Raw genomic sequence first — 21,085 nt, 5'->3', positions numbered from 1 at the left:
TTCTGCAGCTCCTCCTGTAGTGTTTGATGCTCAACACTACGCCTTCTGCAGCTCCACCTGTAGTGTTTGATGCTCAACACTACGCCTTCTGCAGCTCCACCTGTAGTGTTTGATGCTCAACACTACGCCTTCTGCAGCTCCACCTGTAGTGTTTGATGCTCAACACTACGCCTTCTGCAGCTCCACCTGTAGTGTTTGATGCTCAACACTACGCCTTCTGCAGCTCCTCCTGTAGCGTTTGATGCTCAACACTACGCCTTCTGCAGCTCCACCTGTAGCGTTTGATGCTCAACACTACGCCTTCTGCAGCTCCACCTGTAGTGTTTGATGCTCAACACTACGCCTTCTGCAGCTCCTCCTGTAGTGTTTGATGCTCAACACTACACCTTCTGCAGCTCCACCTGTAGTGTTTGATGCTCAACACTACGCCTTCTGCAGCTCCACCTGTAGTGTTTGATGCTCAACACTACGTCTTCTGCAGCTCCTCCTGTAGTGTTTGATGCTCAACACTACGCCTTCTGCAGCTCCTCCTGTAGTGTTTGATGCTCAACACTACGCCTTCTGCAGCTCCACCTGTAGTGTTTGATGCTCAACACTACGTCTTCTGCAGCTCCACCTGTAGCGTTTGATGCTCAACACTACGTCTTCTGCAGCTCCTCCTGTAGTGTTTGATGCTCAACACTACACCTTCTGCAACTCCACCTGTAGCGTTTGATGCTCAACACTACGTCTTCTGCAGCCCCTACTGTAGCGTTTGATGCTCAACACTACGTCTTCTGCAGCTCCACCTGTAGTGTTTGATGCTCAACACTACGCCTTCTGCAGCTCCTCCTGTAGTGTTTGATGCTCAACACTACACCTTCTGCAGCTCCACCTGTAGTGTTTGATGCTCAACACTACGCCTTCTGCAGCTCCACCTGTAGTGTTTGATGCTCAACACTACGTCTTCTGCAGCTCCTCCTGTAGTGTTTGATGCTCAACACTACGCCTTCTGCAGCTCCTCCTGTAGTGTTTGATGCTCAACACTACGCCTTCTGCAGCTCCACCTGTAGTGTTTGATGCTCAACACTACGTCTTCTGCAGCTCCACCTGTAGCGTTTGATGCTCAACACTACGCCTTCTGCAGCTCCTCCTGTAGTGTTTGATGCTCAACACTACACCTTCTGCAACTCCACCTGTAGCGTTTGATGCTCAACACTACGTCTTCTGCAGCCCCTACTGTAGTGTTTGATGCTCAACACTACGCCTTCTGCAGCTCCTCCTGTAGTGTTTGATGCTCAACACTACGCCTTCTGCAGCTCCACCTGTAGCGTTTGATGCTCAACACTACGCCTTCTGCAGCTCCACCTGTAGTGTTTGATGCTCAACACTACGCCTTCTGCAGCTCCTCCTGTAGTGTTTGATGCTCAACACTACGCCTTCTGCAGCTCCACCTGTAGCGTTTGATGCTCAACACTACGCCTTCTGCAGCTCCACCTGTAGTGTTTGATGCTCAACACTACGCCTTCTGCAGCTCCTCCTGTAGTGTTTGATGCTCAACACTACGCCTTCTGCAGCTCCTCCTGTAGTGTTTGATGCTCAACACTACGCCTTCTGCAGCTCCTCCTGTAGTGTTTGATGCTCAACACTACGCCTTCTGCAGCTCCACCTGTAGCGTTTGATGCTCAACACTACGTCTTCTGCAGCTCCTCCTGTAGTGTTTGATGCTCAACACTACGCCTTCTGCAGCTCCTCCTGTAGTGTTTGATGCTCAACACTACGCCTTCTGCAGCTCCTCCTGTAGTGTTTGATGCTCAACACTACGCCTTCTGCAGCTCCACCTGTAGTGTTTGATGCTCAACACTACGCCTTCTGCAGCTCCTCCTGTAGTGTTTGATGCTCAACACTACGCCTTCTGCAGCTCCACCTGTAGCGTTTGATGCTCAACACTACGCCTTCTGCAGCTCCACCTGTAGTGTTTGATGCTCAACACTACGCCTTCTGCAGCTCCTCCTGTAGTGTTTGATGCTCAACACTACGCCTTCTGCAGCTCCTCCTGTAGTGTTTGATGCCATTGCCCGTTCACGTTGTGCTTCTATTTCAACATTTATGTATTTCTTTTTGGACTTTTCACTCTGTTTGGGTGGTTCAGTTTTGTCGGTGTTATCTGGACTCTGTCCCTTTTCTGTTGTCCCTTCGCTGTTCTGCCTGGTTTTACTGTTTGTTTTCTGTTGTCTCTTCACTGTTCTGCCTGGTTTTACTGTTTACTGTTGTCTCTTCGCTGTTCTGCCTGGTTTTACTGTTTGTTTTCGGTTGTCTCTTCACTGCTCTGCCTGGTTTTACTCTGTTTGTTTTCGGTTGTCTCTTCACTGCTCTGCCGGGTTTTACTGTTTGTTTTCGGTTGTCTCTTCACTGTTCAGCCTGGTTTTACTGTTTGTTTTCGGTTGTCTCTTCACTGCTCTGCCTGGTTTTACTCTGTTTGTTTTCGGTTGTCTCTTCACTGTTCTGCCTGGTTTTACTGTTTTCGGTTGTCTCTTCACTGCTCTGCCTGGTTTTACTCTGTTTGTTTTCGGTTGTCTCTTCACTGCTCTGCCGGGTTTTACTCTGTTTTCTGTTGTCTCTTCACTGTTCTGCTTGGTTTTACTGTTTGTTTTCGGTTGTCTCTTCACTGTTCTGCCTGGTTTTACTGTTTGTTTTCTGTCGTCTCTTCACTGTTCTGCCTGGTTTTACTGTTGGTTTTCTGTTGTCTCTTCACTGTTCTGCCTGGTTTTACTGTTTGTTTTCTGTTGTCTCTTCACTGTTCTGCCTGGTTTTAATCTGTTTTCTGTTGTCTCTTCACTGTTCTGCCTGGTTTTACTCTGTTTTCGGTTGTCTCTTGACTGCTCTGCCTGGTTTTACTCTGTTTTCGGTTGTCTCTTGACTGCTCTGCCTGGTTTTACTCTGTTTTCTGTTGTCTCTTCACTGTTCTGCCTGGTTTTACTCTGTTTTCGGTCGTCTCTTCTCTGTTCTGCCTGGTTTTACTCTGTTTTCTGTTGTCTCTTCACTGCTCTGCCTGGTTTTACTCTGTTTGTTTTCGGTTGTCTCTTCACTGCTCTGCCTGGTTTTACCCTGTTTGTTTTCGGTTGTCTCTTGACTGTTCTGCCTGGTTTTACTGTTTGTTTTCGGTTGTCTCTTGACTGCTCTGCCTGGTTTTACTCTGTTTTCTGTCGTCTCTTCACTGTTCTGCCTGGTTTTACTGTTTGTTTTCGGTTGTCTTTTCACTGTTCTGCCTGGTTTTACTCTGTTTGTTTTCTGTCGTCTCTTCACTGTTCTACCTGGTTTTAATCTGTTTTCTCTTGTCTCTTCACTGTTCTGCCTGGTTTTACTCTGTTTGTTTTCTGTCATCTCTTCACTGCTCTGCCTGGTTTTACTGTTTGTTTTCGGTTGTCTCTTCACTGTTCTGCCTGGTTTTACTGTTTGTTTTCGGTTGTCTCTTCACTGTTCTGCCTGGTTTTACTCTGTTTGTTTTCTGTCGTCTCTTCACTGTTCTACCTGGTTTTAATCTGTTTTCTCTTGTCTCTTCACTGTTCTGCCTGGTTTTACTCTGTTTGTTTTCTGTCATCTCTTCACTGCTCTGCCTGGTTTTACTGTTTGATTTCTGTCGTCTCTTCACCGTTCAGCCTGGTTTTACCGTTTGTTTTCTGTTGTCTCGTCACTGTTCTGCCTGGTTTTACTCTGTTTTCTGTTGTCTCTTCACTGCTCTGCCTGGTTTTACTCTGTTTTCTGTCATCTCTTCACCGTTCAGCCTGGTTTTACCGTTTGTTTTCTGTTGTCTCGTCACTGTTCAGCCTGGTTTTACTGTTTGTTTTCGGTCGTCTCTTCACTGTTCTGCCTGGTTTTACTCTGTTTGTTTTCGGTCGTCTCTTCACTGTTCTGCCTGGTTTTACTCTGTTTTCGGTTGTCTCTTCACTGCTCTGCCTGGTTTTACCCTGTTTGTTTTCGGTTGTCTCTTCACTGCTCTGCCTGGTTTTAGTCTGTTTGTTTTCGGTTGTCTCTTGACTGCTCTGCCTGGTTTTAGTCTGTTTGTTTTCGGTTGTCTCTTCACTGCTCTGCCTGGTTTTACTCTGTTTGTTTTCGGTTGTCTCTTGACTGTTCTGCCTGGTTTTACTCTGTTTGTTTTCTGTTGTCTCTTGACTGCTCTGCCTGGTTTTACCCTGTTTGTTTTCGGTTGTCTCTTCACTGTTCTGCCTGGTTTTACCGTTTGTTTTCGGTTGTCTCTTCACTGTTCTGCCTGGTTTTACTGTTTGTTTTCTGTCGTCTCTTCACTGTTCTGCCTGGTTTTGCCCTGTTTGTTTTCTGTCGTCTCTTCACTGTTCAGCCTGGTTTTACTGTTTGTTTTCGGTCGTCTCTTCACTGTTCTGCCTGGTTTTACTCTGTTTTCGGTTGTCTCTTCACTGCTCTGCCTGGTTTTACTGTTTGTTTGCTGTTGTCTCTTCACTGTTCTGCCTGGTTTTACTGTTTGTTTTCGGTTGTCTCTTCACTGTTCTGCCTGGTTTTACTGTTTGTTTGCTGTTGTCTCTTCACTGTTCTGCCTGGTTTTACTCTGTTTTCTGTTGTCTCTTCACTGTTCTGCCTGGTTTTACTCTGTTTTCGGTTGTCTCTTCACTGCTCTGCCTGGTTTTACCCTGTTTGTTTTCGGTTGTCTCTTCACTGTTCTGCCTGGTTTTACCCTGTTTGTTTTCGGTTGTCTCTTGACTGCTCTGCCTGGTTTTACCCTGTTTGTTTTCGGTTGTCTCTTGACTGCTCTGCCTGGTTTTACCCTGTTTGTTTTCGGTTGTGTCTTCACTGCTCTGCCTGGTTTTACCCTGTTTGTTTTCGGTTGTCTCTTGACTGTTCTGCCTGGTTTTACTGTTTGTTTTCGGTTGTCTCTTGACTGCTCTGCCTGGTTTTACTCTGTTTTCTGTCGTCTCTTCACTGTTCTGCCTGGTTTTACTCTGTTTGTTTTCGGTTGTCTCTTGACTGTTCTGCCTGGTTTTACTGTTTGTTTTCGGTTGTCTCTTCACTGCTCTGCCTGGTTTTACCCTGTTTGTTTTCGGTTGTCTCTTCACTGCTCTGCCTGGTTTTACTCTGTTTTCGGTTGTCTCTTCACTGCTCTGCCTGGTTTTACCCTTTTTGTTTTCGGTTGTCTCTTCACTGTTCTGCCTGGTTTTACCGTTTGTTTTCGGTTGTCTCTTCACTGCTCTGCCTGGTTTTACCGTTTGTTTTCGGTTGTCTCTTCACTGCTCTGCCTGGTTTTACCCTGTTTGTTTTCGGTTGTCTCTTCACTGTTCTGCCTGGTTTTAGTCTGTTTGTTTTCGGTTGTCTCTTGACTGCTCTGCCTGGTTTTAGTCTGTTTGTTTTCGGTTGTCTCTTGACTGCTCTGCCTGGTTTCACAGTGTTTTCTGTCGTCTCTTCACTGCTCTGCCTGGTTTCACAGTGTTTTCTGTCGTCTCTTCACTGTTCTGCCTGGTTTTACCCTGTTTGTTTTCGGTCGTCTCTTCACTGTTCTGCCTGGTTTTACCCTGTTTGTTTTCGGTTGTCTCTTGACTGTTCTGCCTGGTTTTACTCTGTTTGTTTTCGGTTGTCTCTTGACTGCTCTGCCTGGTTTTACTGTTTGTTTTCTGTCGTCTCTTCACTGTTCTGCCTGGTTTTACTCTGTTTTCGGTTGTCTCTTCACTGCTCTGCCTGGTTTTACCCTGTTTGTTTTCGGTCGTCTCTTCACTGCTCTGCCTGGTTTTACTCTGTTTGTTTTCGGTTGTCTCTTGACTGCTCTGCCTGGTTTTACCCTTTTTGTTTTCGGTTGTCTCTTGACTGCTCTGCCTGGTTTTACTCTGTTTGTTTTCGGTTGTCTCTTGACTGCTCTGCCTGGTTTTACTCTGTTTGTTTTCGGTCGTCTCTTCACTGCTCTGCCTGGTTTTACTCTGTTTGTTTTCGGTTGTCTCTTGACTGCTCTGCCTGGTTTTACCCTTTTTGTTTTCGGTTGTCTCTTCACTGCTCTGCCTGGTTTTACCCTGTTTGTTTTCTGTCGTCTCTTCACTGTTCTGCCTGGTTTTACCCTGTTTGTTTTCGGTTGTCTCTTGACTGTTCTGCCTGGTTTTACCCTGTTTGTTTTCGGTTGTCTCTTCACTGTTCTGCCTGGTTTTACTGTTTGTTTTCGGTTGTCTCTTGACTGCTCTGCCTGGTTTTACTCTGTTTGTTTTCGGTTGTCTCTTGACTGCTCTGCCTGGTTTTACCCTGTTTGTTTTCGGTTGTCTCTTGACTGTTCTGCCTGGTTTTACTCTGTTTGTTTTCGGTTGTCTCTTGACTGCTCTGCCTGGTTTTACTGTTTGTTTTCTGTCGTCTCTTCACTGTTCTGCCTGGTTTTACTCTGTTTTCGGTTGTCTCTTCACTGCTCTGCCTGGTTTTACCCTGTTTGTTTTCGGTCGTCTCTTCACTGCTCTGCCTGGTTTTACTCTGTTTGTTTTCGGTTGTCTCTTGACTGCTCTGCCTGGTTTTACCCTTTTTGTTTTCGGTTGTCTCTTGACTGCTCTGCCTGGTTTTACTCTGTTTGTTTTCGGTTGTCTCTTGACTGCTCTGCCTGGTTTTACTCTGTTTGTTTTCGGTCGTCTCTTCACTGCTCTGCCTGGTTTTACTCTGTTTGTTTTCGGTTGTCTCTTGACTGCTCTGCCTGGTTTTACCCTTTTTGTTTTCGGTTGTCTCTTCACTGCTCTGCCTGGTTTTACCCTGTTTGTTTTCTGTCGTCTCTTCACTGTTCTGCCTGGTTTTACCCTGTTTGTTTTCGGTTGTCTCTTGACTGTTCTGCCTGGTTTTACCGTTTGTTTTCGGTTGTCTCTTGACTGTTCTGCCTGGTTTTACTGTTTGTTTTCGGTTGTCTCTTGACTGCTCTGCCTGGTTTTACCCTGTTTGTTTTCGGTTGTCTCTTGACTGCTCTGCCTGGTTTTACCCTGTTTGTTTTCGGTTGTCTCTTCACTGCTCTGCCTGGTTTCACAGTGTTTGAGTCGTCTCTCTTCTTCACCCTGTGTGGTGTCCTCAGAGGAGTGGTTCTCAGGACTGGTCTGAACCAGATGAGCCTCTCCTCCACAGTCAAAACACTTCAAGGTCCCAGAGTTTACAAAATCCTCCACCTCCACCCTAAAAGCTACATCCAGTTCTTGGTCTTTTTTATTCAGGATCATTTGAACCTGTCGCCTGTGTGAAACTACGTGTTGCACCAGCGGCGACCTGCAGCCAGACGGCAGTTTCCTGATGGGCGGAGCTACGTTTCCACATGTCCCCAGCGCTCTCGTCAGAGCATCATGGGAAATAAACAGTGGAGTGTTTGAAACGGTGACTCTTGTGACGGCGAGCTGGGCGGCGACACCGACACCAAACTGTCATTAACAACAACGCTGCCTCAACCACTTTGTTTGCTTTGGCTACAGTGTCGACAAAAATCACCACAGCGCCCCCTAGCAGCAGATTTAACGCTGCTGTGACCCACAACCTGCCCGACTGCCAAAGCACAGTCCTCCACCCAACAAGGAAAACTAGGCGACACTTTAAGACCGTGTTCTCTGGTGGGTTTGGTAAACTCCATACCGGCGTTTAGCACACTGACCAGCAGGCGCTGGTCGACCGCAAACACGCACGCACGCACACAAAACCCCTTGAAACCCCCTTATATACACAAACCAACCCAGTAGCCCTACACAACACACTATGTACAATATTTACACGGAAAAAACAGGAGAGCCACGCATATTAATAGCTCCAATAACGACGGGCGTGGCCAAACATCGGTACACAAAAGAGTCACTCATATCTATGGCTCTGTTAGCGACGGGCGTTGGTAAACATCGGATCACAAAGAGCCACGGACATCTATAGCTCTGACAACGACTCCTAGAGGACAAATACTGAGTCTCATCAGCAGCCAGTCAGACTAGCTTGGTCTAGTCAGACAGGCACGAACTGAGGAAGCCTCTTGGATGAGAGGCGAAACGTCTTCACGGATATACTATACCAAGTCCAGTTGCACTTGATTCAACTCCTTTGGTAACCATGACGACCTGGATGAATGAGAACATTCACAGACAAAAAAACAGCAAAAAAGATAAAACAACGCTCACAACCGCTCTCACACGTCTGCTCAGCACACTCACTCGGACTTCTACTCAGAGAGGGGGGGGGGGGAGAGAGCGAGAGAGAGGGAGGATGTCTGAATGCATGTGTGTGAGTCATGGAGTATCAACTTAAGCTGATCCTCACAATACGGTTGTCTCCTTTTTTGGGAATGTGACAACAGCACTCCTCTCTGTCTTGGTCCTCTCTGTCTTGGTCCTCTCTGTCTTGGTCCTCTCTGTCTTGGCCCTCTCTGTCTTGGCCCTCTCTGTCTTGTTCCTCTCTGTCCTGGCCCTCTCTGTCCTGGTCTTCTCTGTCTTGGTCCTCTCTGTCTTGGTCCTCTCTGTCTTGGTCCTCTCTGTCTTGGTCCTCTCTGTCTTGGTCCTCTCTGTCTTGTTCCTCTCTGTCCTGGCCCTCTCTGTCCTGGTCTTCTCTGTCTTGGTCCTCTCTGTCTTGGTCCTCTCTGTCTTGGTCCTCTCTGTCTTGGTCCTCTCTGTCTTGGTCCTCTCTGTCTTGGTCCTCTCTGTCTTGGCCCTCTCTGTCTTGTTCCTCTCTGTCCTGGCCCTCTCTGTCCTGGCCTTCTCTGTCTTGGTCCTCTCTGTCTTGGCCCTCTCTGTCCTGGTCCTCTCTGTCTTGGTCCTCTCTGTCTTGGTCCTCTCTGTCTTGGTCCTCTCTGTCTTGGCCCTCTCTGTCTTGGTCCTCTCTGTCTTGGTCCTCTCTGTCTTGGTCCTCTCTGTCTGGCCCTCTCTGTCTTGGTCCTCTCTGTCTTGGCCCTCTGTGTCCTGGCCCTCTCTGTCTTGGTCCTCTCTGTCTGGCCCTCTCTGTCTTGGTCCTCTGTGTCCTGGCCCTCTCTGTCTGGCCCTCTCTGTGTTGGCCCTCTCTGTCTTGGCCCTCTGTGTCCTGGTCCTCTCTGTCTTGGCCCTCTGTGTCCTGGCCCTCTCTGTCTTGGTCCTCTCTGTCTGGCCCTCTCTGTCTTGGTCCTCTCTGTCCTGGCCCTCTCTGTCTTGGTCCTCTCTGTCTTGGCCCTCTGTGTCCTGGCCCTCTCTGTCTGGCCCTCTCTGTGTTGGCCCTCTCTGTCTTGGCCCTCTGTGTCCTGGTCCTCTCTGTCTTGGCCCTCTGTGTCCTGGCCCTCTCTGTCTTGGTCCTCTCTGTCTGGCCCTCTCTGTCTTGGTCCTCTCTGTCCTGGCCCTCTCTGTCTTGGTCCTCTCTGTCTTGGTCCTCTCTGTCTTGGCCCTCTGTGTCCTGGCCCTCTCTGTCTGGCCCTCTCTGTCTTGGTCCTCTCTGTCTGGCCCTCTCTGTCTTGGTCCTCTCTGTCCTGGCCCTCTCTGTCTTGGTCCTCTCTGTCTTGGTCCTCTCTGTCTTGGTCCTCTCTGTCTGGCCCTCTCTGTCTTGGTCCTCTCTGTCTTGGTCCTCTCTGTCTTGGTCCTCTCTGTCCTGGCCCTCTATGTCTTGGTCCTCTCTGTCTTGGTCCTCTCTGTCTTGGTCCTCTCTGTCTTGGTCCTCTCTGTCTGGCCCTCTCTGTCTGGCCCTCTCTGTCTTGGTCCTCTCTGTCCTGGTCCTCTCTTTCTGGCCCTCTCTGTCTTGGTCCTCTTTGTCTGGCCCTCTCTGTCTGGCCCTCTCTGTCTGGCCCTCTCTGTCTTGGCCCTCTCTGTCTTGGCCCTCTGTGTCCTGGCCCTCTCTGTCTTGGCCCTCTCTGTCTTGGTCCTCTCTGTCTTGGCCCTCTCTGTCTTGGTCCTCTCTGTCTTGGTCCTCTCTGTCTTGGGTCGCCCTCTCTCTTGCTTCAGTAAGCAGTTGTATATCAAGCTTCCTCAAGGCTTTACGCCTACAACTATTCTTGGGATGTGTCACATGACGTATGATATTATTAGGAGCTGAAATTTGTACAAACTTTTCACTTAGACTTGGTGTTCTATGGCTGGTAATTTTTCTATCATATTAAGCAGAACAATGTCCTAAAGTGGTGTGGTGGTATGATGGCCCTTTGGGACAGTTAAGTTTATTTCATCTCACCTCATCTGATTTCATGCTGTCGTTCCCATTTCTCCTTTCTCCCATCACGTTGTCACCCCTGTTGTATTCTCACCTCCCAATTTGCTGAACCTTACTTTTACTCCGTTTCCTTCACTACTTTCTCCCAGCTTTTTGGTGACCCAAACCTGTCTTTCCTTCCTCCTTGCTTCCCTCTCCCCGTCCCCATCCCTTACTCCTCCTCTTTTTCTCCATGCGCCGCTGCCGTTTCTCCTCACGGCGCTTGGCCTCTTCCACCTCTTGGTGCTGGCGACACTTGTGGAAGTTCTCCACCACCACGCCCACAAACATGTTGAGGACAAAGAAGCTGACGATGAGGAGGAATGAGATGAAGTACAGCAGCATCCAGGGGTTGTTGTTGATCACCGGCTGAGATCGAAACATGTATGTGTGTGTGTGTGTGTGTGTGTGTGAGTGTGAGTGTTGGAGAGGGGCATTTGTTGGGTGAGAAAGAGAAGGATAGCGGTGAAGTGGGGATAAAGGGAGGGAGGGTGAAAGGTGAGGAGCGAATGAAGTGAAAGATTGGTGATGAAGCCAGGCAGATTGGGAGGGAGAAAAAACAAGTAGGAGTTAGTGGAGCACAGAGCAATGTGCGTTCGTAGCATTATTTGCAAAACAGTTCTTTGTTTGTGTTTTTGTAAATCAGAGATGCAGCGACACTCGGTGCATGCAGTACGGAGACCCTACACACCATCCTTTAGTGTGCGTGTGTGCATGTGGGGATGGGGGAAGGGAGAGGGTAGGGAGGTGTTTGTCTATTTTAACCCTTTTATACCTGTTGGTCCACCCCTACTGCATCCAGCCCATGGTACATGATGTTGACCCAACCATCTTTGGAGGCCAGCACGAACAGGGACATCAGAGCCTGGACAGCAACAGGTATCATACACACAGGGTGGGAAACAGTACAGCACAGCTGTTTTAATGCTGGTCAAGAAAAGTACATTAGTTTTCAGTGCTGTCCTACTGCTGTACAGTACAGACACAACACCAACCTCCTCCCTCTACATAAACAGACATATCACACCACACACTCCTGGCACTGACCTGTCCCAGGTTGTCAAAGTTGTATTTGTGGTGGACCCACTTGTAGTTGGCTTGCAGACAGTCTGACTTGTTGGTGACATTCTTCACGTCGGCACCAAAGCAGTAGAAGAACTTGCCTTTGAACAGCTGTCAGTGGGAAACCAATGGGACAGTGCTTTTTTGCTTTCTGCTTGATAATGTAATTGGCCTTTATTAGGCCCCACTAATATGATGAAAGGATGCCCCTGCACCAAATAATAAGCTGGTGAAACAGTTTGCTGCTTCAAAGTTTTTCGCATCAATGAAGGGACAATGAGAATTGTATGTGTAACAGGTGAGAGTGAACCCAGTCGCCAGACACAGACAAAGCAAGTAGGGAAGAGGGATTTATTGAGGTAGGCAGGCCAGGCAGGTGGACGAGAGGTGATGGCATAGAGGCAGAGGTGGGTAGCAAAGCTGGCCACGCTGGACAAAGGAGCGAGAGCAGCTGAACTAAACTGATCTCAGGATCGGCAGGGAGCATGCGAGGCAGGCAGGCGTACAGGCAGATGAACTGGAGAGTAGCAATAGGGGTAGCTCAAACAACAATCTGGCGAGGAGTGGTTGGAGAGCCGGGTTTCTTATACTGCTGGGGTTGATGAGGTTGATGGGAAAGCAGGTGTATGGCTGAGCCGGTGAGGTAATGTAGGTCAAAAGGGAGAGAGACTGGCTGCAAGTTAGGTGGAAGTGGAGGGCTCATCAGTACCCTCTCCCACCACCACACGTCTGGGGCTGGTTGGGTGTTTCCCGATAAAAACCTCAGATGAGAGACAGGTCCAAGATCTGGCTGTGTGGGATCTAGCTCCACTCCTCAGAAACGTAACCCTCCAAGTCAACCAGATACTGTAAGCCACAACCACAGTGGCGCACGTCCAGCAGCCAGTGTAGGCAGGGTGGTTGTCAATCATCCTGGGTGGAGGAGGAACAGGTGAGGGGGGAGACAGGGCACTGGTGGAGATGGGTTTAACTTGGGACACATGAAATGTGGGGTGAACAGGAAGGGAGGCAGGGAGTTTTAGATGGACAGCACAGGGATTGATGATAGAACTGACTTCAGAGGAGCCATGCCTTTTGGCTGGGCATGTAACTGGGTGCCAGGCTGTGGTGTCAGTTTACTTGGTTCCGGGCTCTGGCGGTCGCGCAGAGTAGGGCAGTGCGAGCACACTTCCAGGTCCTGCGGCAGCGGTGTAGTATGTGGGCCTGGACTGATGGAACCAATATTTCAACCTCCTGTGCAGGGAACTAGGGAGGCTAGTACCCGAAGGAGTAAAGGAGGGCCTTGGCTTCCAGAGAGGAATTGAAGGGCTCAGTCTCAATTCCCATTTCCATGGCCACCTTACGGTCTAAAAAGCGTTCATCCGCTCCAGAATCAATGAACGCACAGAGGGGCAATGACTGGGTTTGCCACACGAGGGTGGTCTCGAGTTGTGACCAAAAGGGAGAGGACCTGGTGGCTCAGCTCATCAATATCTCTCCCCCTACTGATGAGCTAGCCCTTTTGCAGGGTGTAATGGGCATGTAGAGAGAAAGTGGACTGCTTGGCTATAATACAGACAGGACCTGGAATTTATACAGCAAGCCTTTTCTTCTGGGATTAAGCAGGCTTGGCCGAGTTGCATGGGCTCAGATGCGGAACTGCTCATGGTGTCTCAGCGAGGCTCAGGGCAACTCGGAGGCGGACCACAGGGGGAGTTGACAAAGAGACAACAGCAGTGTCAGGGGAAGCCCTCTTCCTGCGGCGCCTGCGAAGACGGTTGTCTACCCAGATGGCGAGGGAGATCAGCTGGTCGAGGTCCGAAGGTTGCTCCCGGGAGGCTGTCATCTTTAACGGTGTCATTTAGGGAGTTCAGAAAAATGCCTTGAAGTGCCTTCGTCATTCTACCCCCTCATCGCAGCGAGCATCTGGAACTCAATGGCAAGTTCTGCAATGCAGCGGGAGCCTTGGTGGAGGGACAGGAGATCGTTAGCTGCGTCCTTACCATGGACAGGATGGTCAAACACTTTCTTCATCCCTTGGGTGAAGTCCATGTAGGAGGTGCAGATGGCAAACTGTCTTTCCCACGCTGCGAAAGCCCAGGTGAGAGCAGCTCCTTTCAGTGAGCCAAGCAAGTAAGCAATGTGTGAACGGTCTGAGGCATACATGTGGGGCTGCTGCTCAAAAGCCAGGGAACATTGGACCAGGAATGCGCAACAGGAAACCAGGTCACCATCATAATGCTCCGGTGCAGGGACAAATGGTTCACGGATGGCAGGCGTAGGGCTAGGAGCTGCTGGAGGAGCCTGGGGAGTGCCTCAGCCACAGAAGCTACGGAGGTCTGCTGACAGGTCATTAAGATTGCCCATAACTTCTTTCAATGCGTGGTCATGTTAGCCAATTAGCGTGCCATGAAGGACTTGTCGGAAAGCCTGTGTCTGTTGGGTTCATATCTATGGCCAGATTGTACTGTTATGGGTGAGACCAAAGCCCTAGAAAGAGAGAGTTGCGTCAATGAGGGGTCAGAAAGCGAGAGGGTCATGTGGTTCATGTAGCCGCCGAATAGTTCCAAACGAAGCTTGGCGGGTCATTTAAATGAACTGCTTAGCCGCAATTTCTGGTAACTACTGACCAATATTTTCGGATTTTTACATTTATATATAGATATAGATATATTCCAATGAGACACATATTCTATGCGCATGTGTAGGAACAGTGACGAGCTATCACGCTTTAAATTACATCGTTAATTTGATTCAAACGTGCTTGTAAAATGGTCATCATTAAAATGTCAACTGTAGCTTCTTACCAGTAAATTAACCTTTGATTAATGCGAGAAACATACCTTCGCCATAGAAATCCTATTGCCCCGGGTCGCACTGTTTGGAACTATCCGGGGCTCCCGTGATCCGCCATTGCTGTTAAATAATTGGCCCATTGACGTCTACGGAGTTGACGTAACTCTCTCTTTCTAAGGCTCTGGGGGAGACTAGTGAACCCAGTAGCCAGACACAGACAAGGGATAAGGTGAGTACGGAAGAGGGATTTACTGAGGTAGGCAGGGCCAGGCAGGTGGATGAGAGGTGATGGTGTAGATGTGGCGGCAGATAGCAAAGCTGGCCATGTCAGACGAAGGAGCGAGTGTGGCTGGACTGAACTGAGCTCAGCATCAGCATGGGAGCAGGCAAGGCAGCGACAGGCAAGTTAGGCAGGCACGCAGGAAGACGGACAGGCAGGCACGTGAATCAGAGTGGCAAAAGGGGTAGCTCAAACAGCGAGGTAATGTAGGTCAAAAGGGAGGGAGAGAGGGGGAGAGGGAGAGAGAGAGAGAGGATGGAGGATGTGACAGTATATGTGTGTTTAAGAGGAAGTGACAGAGCTTTGGAAATAAATATGTGGATACTTGGCATGTGTGCAACTACCACAAAAAGTTAGCATGGTGGGGAAAAGGGAGAACTCATACTGAGTTGTGAAGAAAACTAGACACAGAAAACAGCACACGAGTGAAAAGCCAGACATCCTGGGACAAAACTCATTTGTTTGACCACAGTTACAATAATTACAGTTTTCTATGGCATGGCGCAGGACTACGGAAAAATGACGATCTTCCACAACACACTGAAAAAATAAAAGAATACAAAAAACAGGATAATCAGCTTTTTTCCTAATCCCTACCTGTACCCCAAGGATGCCAAAGATGATGAAGAACGCACAACAGATGAGGACAATGTTGCCAATTGGTTTGAGAGAGGTGATGAGGGTCTCCACTACCAGCTTCAGACCCGGAGCTCTGCTGATCACCCTGTGGGAGGAAGACAGACATGGGGAGGGAACAGATGAAAGAAGGGAGATTAAAGAAGACAGAAGCAGATTAAATACAAATTTCCCATTTTCAGGAGCAACAGGCATCCTCAACTGGGCTAGATATGAAAAGAAAAGAAAAAACAAATTCGGATCAAATAAATAGTGCTTCCTGATGTTGCGGTTGTTGAACCATGGTGAATTTCAGTTGGTGTTGATGTGTCATTTGGTTTGGGGTGTGGAAATTGGTTTTACAGGGCGTTAGTATGACATTAAACATGGGTCTAACCTACGCAAAGATATATCTTGAAAAACAAAATACAGAAGCCAACACTAAATGGTATTTCACGTAATTTTAATGTACACCTCTTCGGTTGTTGAGGATGCGCCCCCTTACCTGAGGGGGCGCAGTGTCCTAAGCAATCGGAGCACTCTGAGCACGCCCAGGATCTTGGCTCCGCCTGCCATGGACACCACAATGTCGATCAACGACACAAAAACCAGGAAGCCATCCAAAATGTTCCAGCTGCTGCGTAGGTAAGCCTGGTCCCCTATGTACAGACCCATGGAAACCACCTACAGAGAGAATATGAGAGAACGCAAAGGAGGGAGAGTGGAAGAGAAGAAGATGGGGTAAAAAAAGACAGAGCACTTACTTTTGTATACTGTATACCTTTTGATATTTTCATCTTAATCTAACCTTCATTTAAATGGATACAGTGCATATTAAAGTTAAAGGTTTACTGTGAAAGATTGTCACATATGTATATATATATATAGATATATACATATGTATATATATACATATGTATATATGTGTGTGTTTTTGTTTTTTAATGGTCATGTGTACTAGTCACAGAGGATTTGGGAATGTTTGCAATCACAGCATTGTTGTAAGATGTAAGATGGCGGCAGATTTACTCTTAGCCCCCCCCCCCCCCCTTCGGGTCAGGGATGGTCGTTCCCTCTTCAAATGGATGGCCTCTTTGACTCCCTGTTCAAACCAGCATTCCTACTTATCAAGGATGTGCACATCCTCGTCCCTGAAAGAGTGACCACTGGCCTGTAGATGGTGTAGACTGTGGAGTCCTGGTCTGTAGATGGTGTAGACTGTAAAGTCCTGGTCTGTAGATGGTGTAGACTGTAAAGTCCTGGTCTGTAGATGGTGTAGACTGTAAAGTCCTGGTCTGTAGATGGTGTAGACTGTGGAGTCCTGGTCTGTAGATGGTGTAGACTGTGGAGTCCTGGTCTGTAGATGGTTTAGACTGTGGAGTCCTGGTATGTAGAAGGTGTAGACTGTGGAGTCCTGGTCTGTAGAAGGTGTAGACTGTGGAGTCCTGGCCTGTAGATGGTGTAGACTGTGGAGTCCTGGTCTGTAGACGGTGTAGACTGTGGAGTCCTGGTCTGTAGATGGTGAGACTGTGGAGTCCTGGTCTGTAGAAGGTGTAGACTGTGGAGTCCTGGTCTGTAGATGGTGTAGACTGTGGAGTCCTGGTCTGTAGATGGTGTAGACTGTGGAGTCCTGGTCTGTAGATGGTTTAGACTGTGGAGTCCTGGTATGTAGATGGTGTAGACTGTGGAGTCCTGGTCTGTAGAAGGTGTAGACTGTGGAGTCCTGGCCTGTAGATGGTGTAGAGTGTGGAGTCCTGGTCTGACGTGTTAGCTCTCCTGTGTTGTGCCATCCTCTTGGCCAGCGTCTGTTTGGTTTCCCTGATGTACAAGTCACGACAATCCTCCTGGCACTTAACAGTACACTTTCTTGCTCTTTGTGTTGGGGGACCTGATCCTTGGGCTGAACCAACTTCTGGCACAGCGTGTTTTGGGGTTTGAAAACAACTGATACGTGGTGTTTGGACAATATGTGTCTCAACTGTTCTGACACTGCCGCCACATACAGAATCACCACTGGTTTACACTTAGACAGCTGTTGTCCTTCTCCTCTCTTGGATCAGCTGGTGCACTGTTTGGGGTCTTCCTGGCTTTGACAAACACCCAGTTAGGATAACCACACTTAACCAGGGCCCGTTTAATGTGGGATTTCTCCTCTTCCCCGGCCGCTGTGTGGGTGGGGATGTTGTCAGCTCGGTGGTCCAGCGTCCTGATGACTCCTAGTTTGTGCTCCAGTGGATGATGAGAGTCAGACCTTAAGTACTGATCAGTATGTGTTGGTTTACAGTAAACATCAACAATCAAATGTCCCCCATCCCCAACTGCAACTTCATAGTGTAAGAAGGCCACCCTGTTATTAATCCTTTTATATATCTTATAAATCCATATAACGTTGTTATCCTGTTTCAATGTTGTATCCTTCTCTAACTCAGGTGTCTGACTAACCTGTTTTTGTTTTTGGTCTACACGGTGATGCTGGTCGTGTGGCTCGGGTCCTGGGCTGTTCCGGTGGCATCTGGACACTGCTTGGCATCCTCCTCATCATATATTTTATAAGTCCATTATAATTCTGTTATCCTCTTTCAATGTTGTGCAACATCATTGCACGTTGTGCATCTTGGGAGAGAGATCCTCCTCTGTTGCTCTCCCTGAGGTTTCTTCCTATTTTTTCCCCGTTAAAGGTTTTTTTTGGGCGTTGTTCCTCATCTGATGCGAGGGTCTAAGGACAGGATGTTGTGTTGCTGTAAAGCCCCCTGAGGCAAACTTGTAATTTGTGATATTGGGCTCTACAAATAACAGTGACTTGACATCCTCCCTGGTGAACTTGATTTGGTTAGAGTTACAATGGCAATGAGCTCCATTCACACAGGACTGGAGCAGAGTTGCAATCACAGCACTGTAAGATGGCCCCACACACACACACACACACACACACACACACACACACACACACACACCGATAAAGTCACATGTCAAGCGAAATAAACAACACAGGAAATGGTGCACACAGATATATGATGAGCCCCCACACACACACCTTGAAATGCAGCGTGACAGATATGGTTGTGCAGTAGTAATGACCCAATGTTTTCGCCCTTGTGAAATGGTTAGCATAAAACCATCTGCCAAACAATGACACCTCCCCATAACACCTCCATACCATTTGGGGAGATACTGTGTCATGGGTATTGTACAGCCGGTGCACTGCACACGCACCAAGCTGGATTCAGTATTTTCCTAAGCAACAATGGGAACATTACTTAGGCAAAACATCTGCAGCTGACATTTGAAGCTGTTTGCTGAGTGTCCAGGAAGCCCACAGAGGGACCGTGGGGCTCGGCACGTAAACACCGCACAACGGTCAGTTGCATGTCAACCGCGTGTACCAAAGCTGAATGCCAGAATCAAACCATTTACACAGAATGTTAGGACAGACGTCCAATTTAGTTGCAACTCTTTCATTTCGCCATCCATATTTCTGTTTTCGTCAAGTCCAAAAATACCCACTTAAACAAACCCCCCTCACATAAATCTCTCCATCATAGCTAAAGTGGATTTAGTTGGTCTATTGCTGCTTACGAGTATGTGATTTAAATGTAATTTCAGGTCTTCCTTACCTTCTTTAAGTTGCATCACTGCAGGTGTTCCTCGCCTACAGGTTTCATGGAAACTCATGACCATGCACAGTACTATAATCACAACTATGAAATAACGCTACACAAAAGACGAGGGCAAAAGATCCAGCAAACACTATAAGAGGCTTCAGAGTCTAGGCACTTGTACTTTTGTACTTGTAGATACACCGAGGTGGTCTGACAGGAAACGGAAGCGGGGCAGGTTAAGCTAACTGCTAGCCCAAACAGACCAGCAGTTCTGCTAACCTCGAGGGTGGTCTGGCGGCGGCCTCACCTAGCATTGGCTGTGTTTTTGGTGTCGTCATATGGAGTGCGGGGAAGTGTGTCGGGAGTGTCTGGCTGGGAGAGCTGGTGTTGGATCGGCCGGGGGAGCCTGGTCTGCTGCGACTGGTGGGCCCAGGGACCATGGCCCCTGCCTGGAGCTGTGCCCAAGGAGGAAATCCCAAGGGCGGTCTGACAGGACACGGAAGTGGGGCAGGCTAAGCTAACTGCCAGACCATGCAGACCGGCAGTTCCGACAGTCATCCCTGCGTTCACGCTCTTGGACAGTGAAATTTGTTTTTTTAATTTTGATATGTTGGATATATGTGTTTTTGTCTTTGTGTTGCACTGCGGGAAACGATGCTTTATTCCACTTCATGTGCACAGGTGTATGGAATGAAATGACATAAAATGTTCCTGACTCCTGATTATGTATCTGGCTGAAAGAATTCCTTGTTCTGAATTTGTAGGTAAATCAAAATCTCCCCTCTGCCCTCTAACTAAAGTGCATGTACCGCAGAACACCAGTATGGAAATGGCTTTGTATGCTGTATCGTTTCATAGTTAATAAATCACAAAAAGTGTTTGAGGTTTTACGAAACTGTCTCTCACTGCCTCAAGGAATAGCATTTTTACCATGTCTGCAACACGCTGACCAGCGGCTCAGTCTGCCTGCTGGGCTGCACATTTTATGTGACTGCATCCTTTGTACTGTGCTAGGCTTAGTGGAGGAGTCTTGGGGAAAGATTAATAGTATACAAACACACTCCAACACACACACACACACACACACACACACACACACACACATGCCAAAACACACATAGCTAAAAGGCACAGACACAGAGGGAGGCGTGTAGTGCTCAGCCAGGGGGCTGACAAGTCTGTGGCTTCTTGACTGCCTGTGATTGGTTAATAATTGATGCAGGAAGTGCATAATTGATGGGCCGCTTGTGCAAAAGCCTTCCGTAGAGAATACACAGACACTGGCAGAGCAAGGGATGGAGATAAAGTGAGGGGAAGGAAAGGGAAAAGGGCGAAAATGAGAATGAGGGTCGAAAAAAAGGTGGTTTGTGGCAATGAGGCGAGACAAGTCCTCGGACTAAAAGGGAACCAGGAGTCAGGATGAGGCAGAGGACAGCAGGAGCAGGGACAGGGATACTGCAAATGAAGTGGGTCGGCCAGAGGAGACAAACTGCCAATTAATAACATTGCTTAATTGCTTGTCTCGAAAGGAACACAGGGCGTGCCAAGAAAGAGGAGTTGGGGGTGAAGGGTGGGGGTGACGGCGGGCCAAAGGGAGAGGGCCAGTGAGGAGAAGTGGGGTGGGAACAGTGGTAACGGGGCCTTCATACTGAATGTGGTGTGCGCTGTGCTGCTGTGGGCAGGGTTGTGAAACACCAGAGCAAGGAACACTCACACTGTGCTTTGGTCTTAACAAAGTCAGCCATCGTAGTGTCCGTGTGATGACTTTATGTAAGCCCACCAACATCCGCTTCATTTAAAGTACCCCTCCACTCATAAATGTGTCTTTCTGGAGCATCTGGGTAGTGTAGCGGTCTGTTCCGTTGCCTACCAACACAGGGATCGCCTGTTTGAATCCCTGTGTTACCTCCGGCTTGGTCGGGCGTCCCTACTGACACAATTGGCTGTGTCTGTGGGTGGGAAGGCGGACGTGGGTATGTGTCCTGGTTGCTGCACGAGCGCCTCCTCTGGTCGGTTGGGGCACCTGCTCAGGGAGGAGGGGAAACTATGGCGTGATCCTCCCACGTGCTACATCACCCTGGTGAAACTCCTCACTGTCAGGGGAAAAGAAGCGGCTGGTGACTCCACATGTATGGGAGGAGGCATGTGGTAGTCTGCAGCCCTCCCCGGATCAGCAGAGGGGGCGGAGCAGAGACCGGGACGGCTCGGAAAATAGGATAATTGGCCAAGTACAATTAGGGAGAAAAAGGGGGGGTGTCTTTCTTATGTTTGTGTCCCCTAAAATGCCTGGCCTTGACTACACTGGCTAGTGCCTGTGCAAAGTTTGTCACTAGAGCGGTGTTTTCACATTCCTCAACTGGTGGAGGAGCTGTCTGTGCTCTTTCCTAAAACCTTAACTGGAGGAGGAGCTGTCTGTGCTCTTTCCTAAAACCTTAACTGGAGGAGGAGCTGTCTGTGCTCTTTCCTAAAACCTTAACTGGAGGAGGAGCTGTCTGTGCTCTTTCCTAAAACCTTAACTGGAGGAGGAGCTGTCTGTGCTCTTTCCTAAAACCTTAACTGGAGGAGGAGCTGTCTGTGCTCTTTCCTAAAACCTTAACTGGAGGAGGAGCTGTCTGTGCTCTTTCCTAAA

General features: G+C 48.5%; 1 protein-coding gene across 1 annotated transcript in view; it reads right to left on the bottom strand.

Annotated features, from left to right (window-relative positions):
* The window catches only part of LOC130119999 (voltage-dependent T-type calcium channel subunit alpha-1I-like), a 287,779-nt gene that overhangs the window by 57,161 nt on the left and 209,533 nt on the right, over nucleotides 1-21,085 (bottom strand). Inside the window, exons 20-24 of the mRNA XM_056288611.1 lie at nucleotides 15,363-15,541; nucleotides 14,840-14,966; nucleotides 11,173-11,298; nucleotides 10,901-10,990; nucleotides 10,302-10,494 (exon numbers count right to left, since the gene is read on the bottom strand). Of these exons, the coding sequence (XP_056144586.1) occupies nucleotides 10,302-10,494; nucleotides 10,901-10,990; nucleotides 11,173-11,298; nucleotides 14,840-14,966; nucleotides 15,363-15,541 (715 nt within the window). The remainder of the gene's footprint in view (nucleotides 1-10,301; nucleotides 10,495-10,900; nucleotides 10,991-11,172; nucleotides 11,299-14,839; nucleotides 14,967-15,362; nucleotides 15,542-21,085) is intronic.

Source organism: Lampris incognitus, chromosome 10, assembly GCF_029633865.1.
Source record: "Lampris incognitus isolate fLamInc1 chromosome 10, fLamInc1.hap2, whole genome shotgun sequence".
NCBI classification, from domain to species: domain Eukaryota; kingdom Metazoa; phylum Chordata; class Actinopteri; order Lampriformes; family Lampridae; genus Lampris; species Lampris incognitus.
This window is presented reverse-complemented; position numbering and strand designations above follow the sequence as displayed.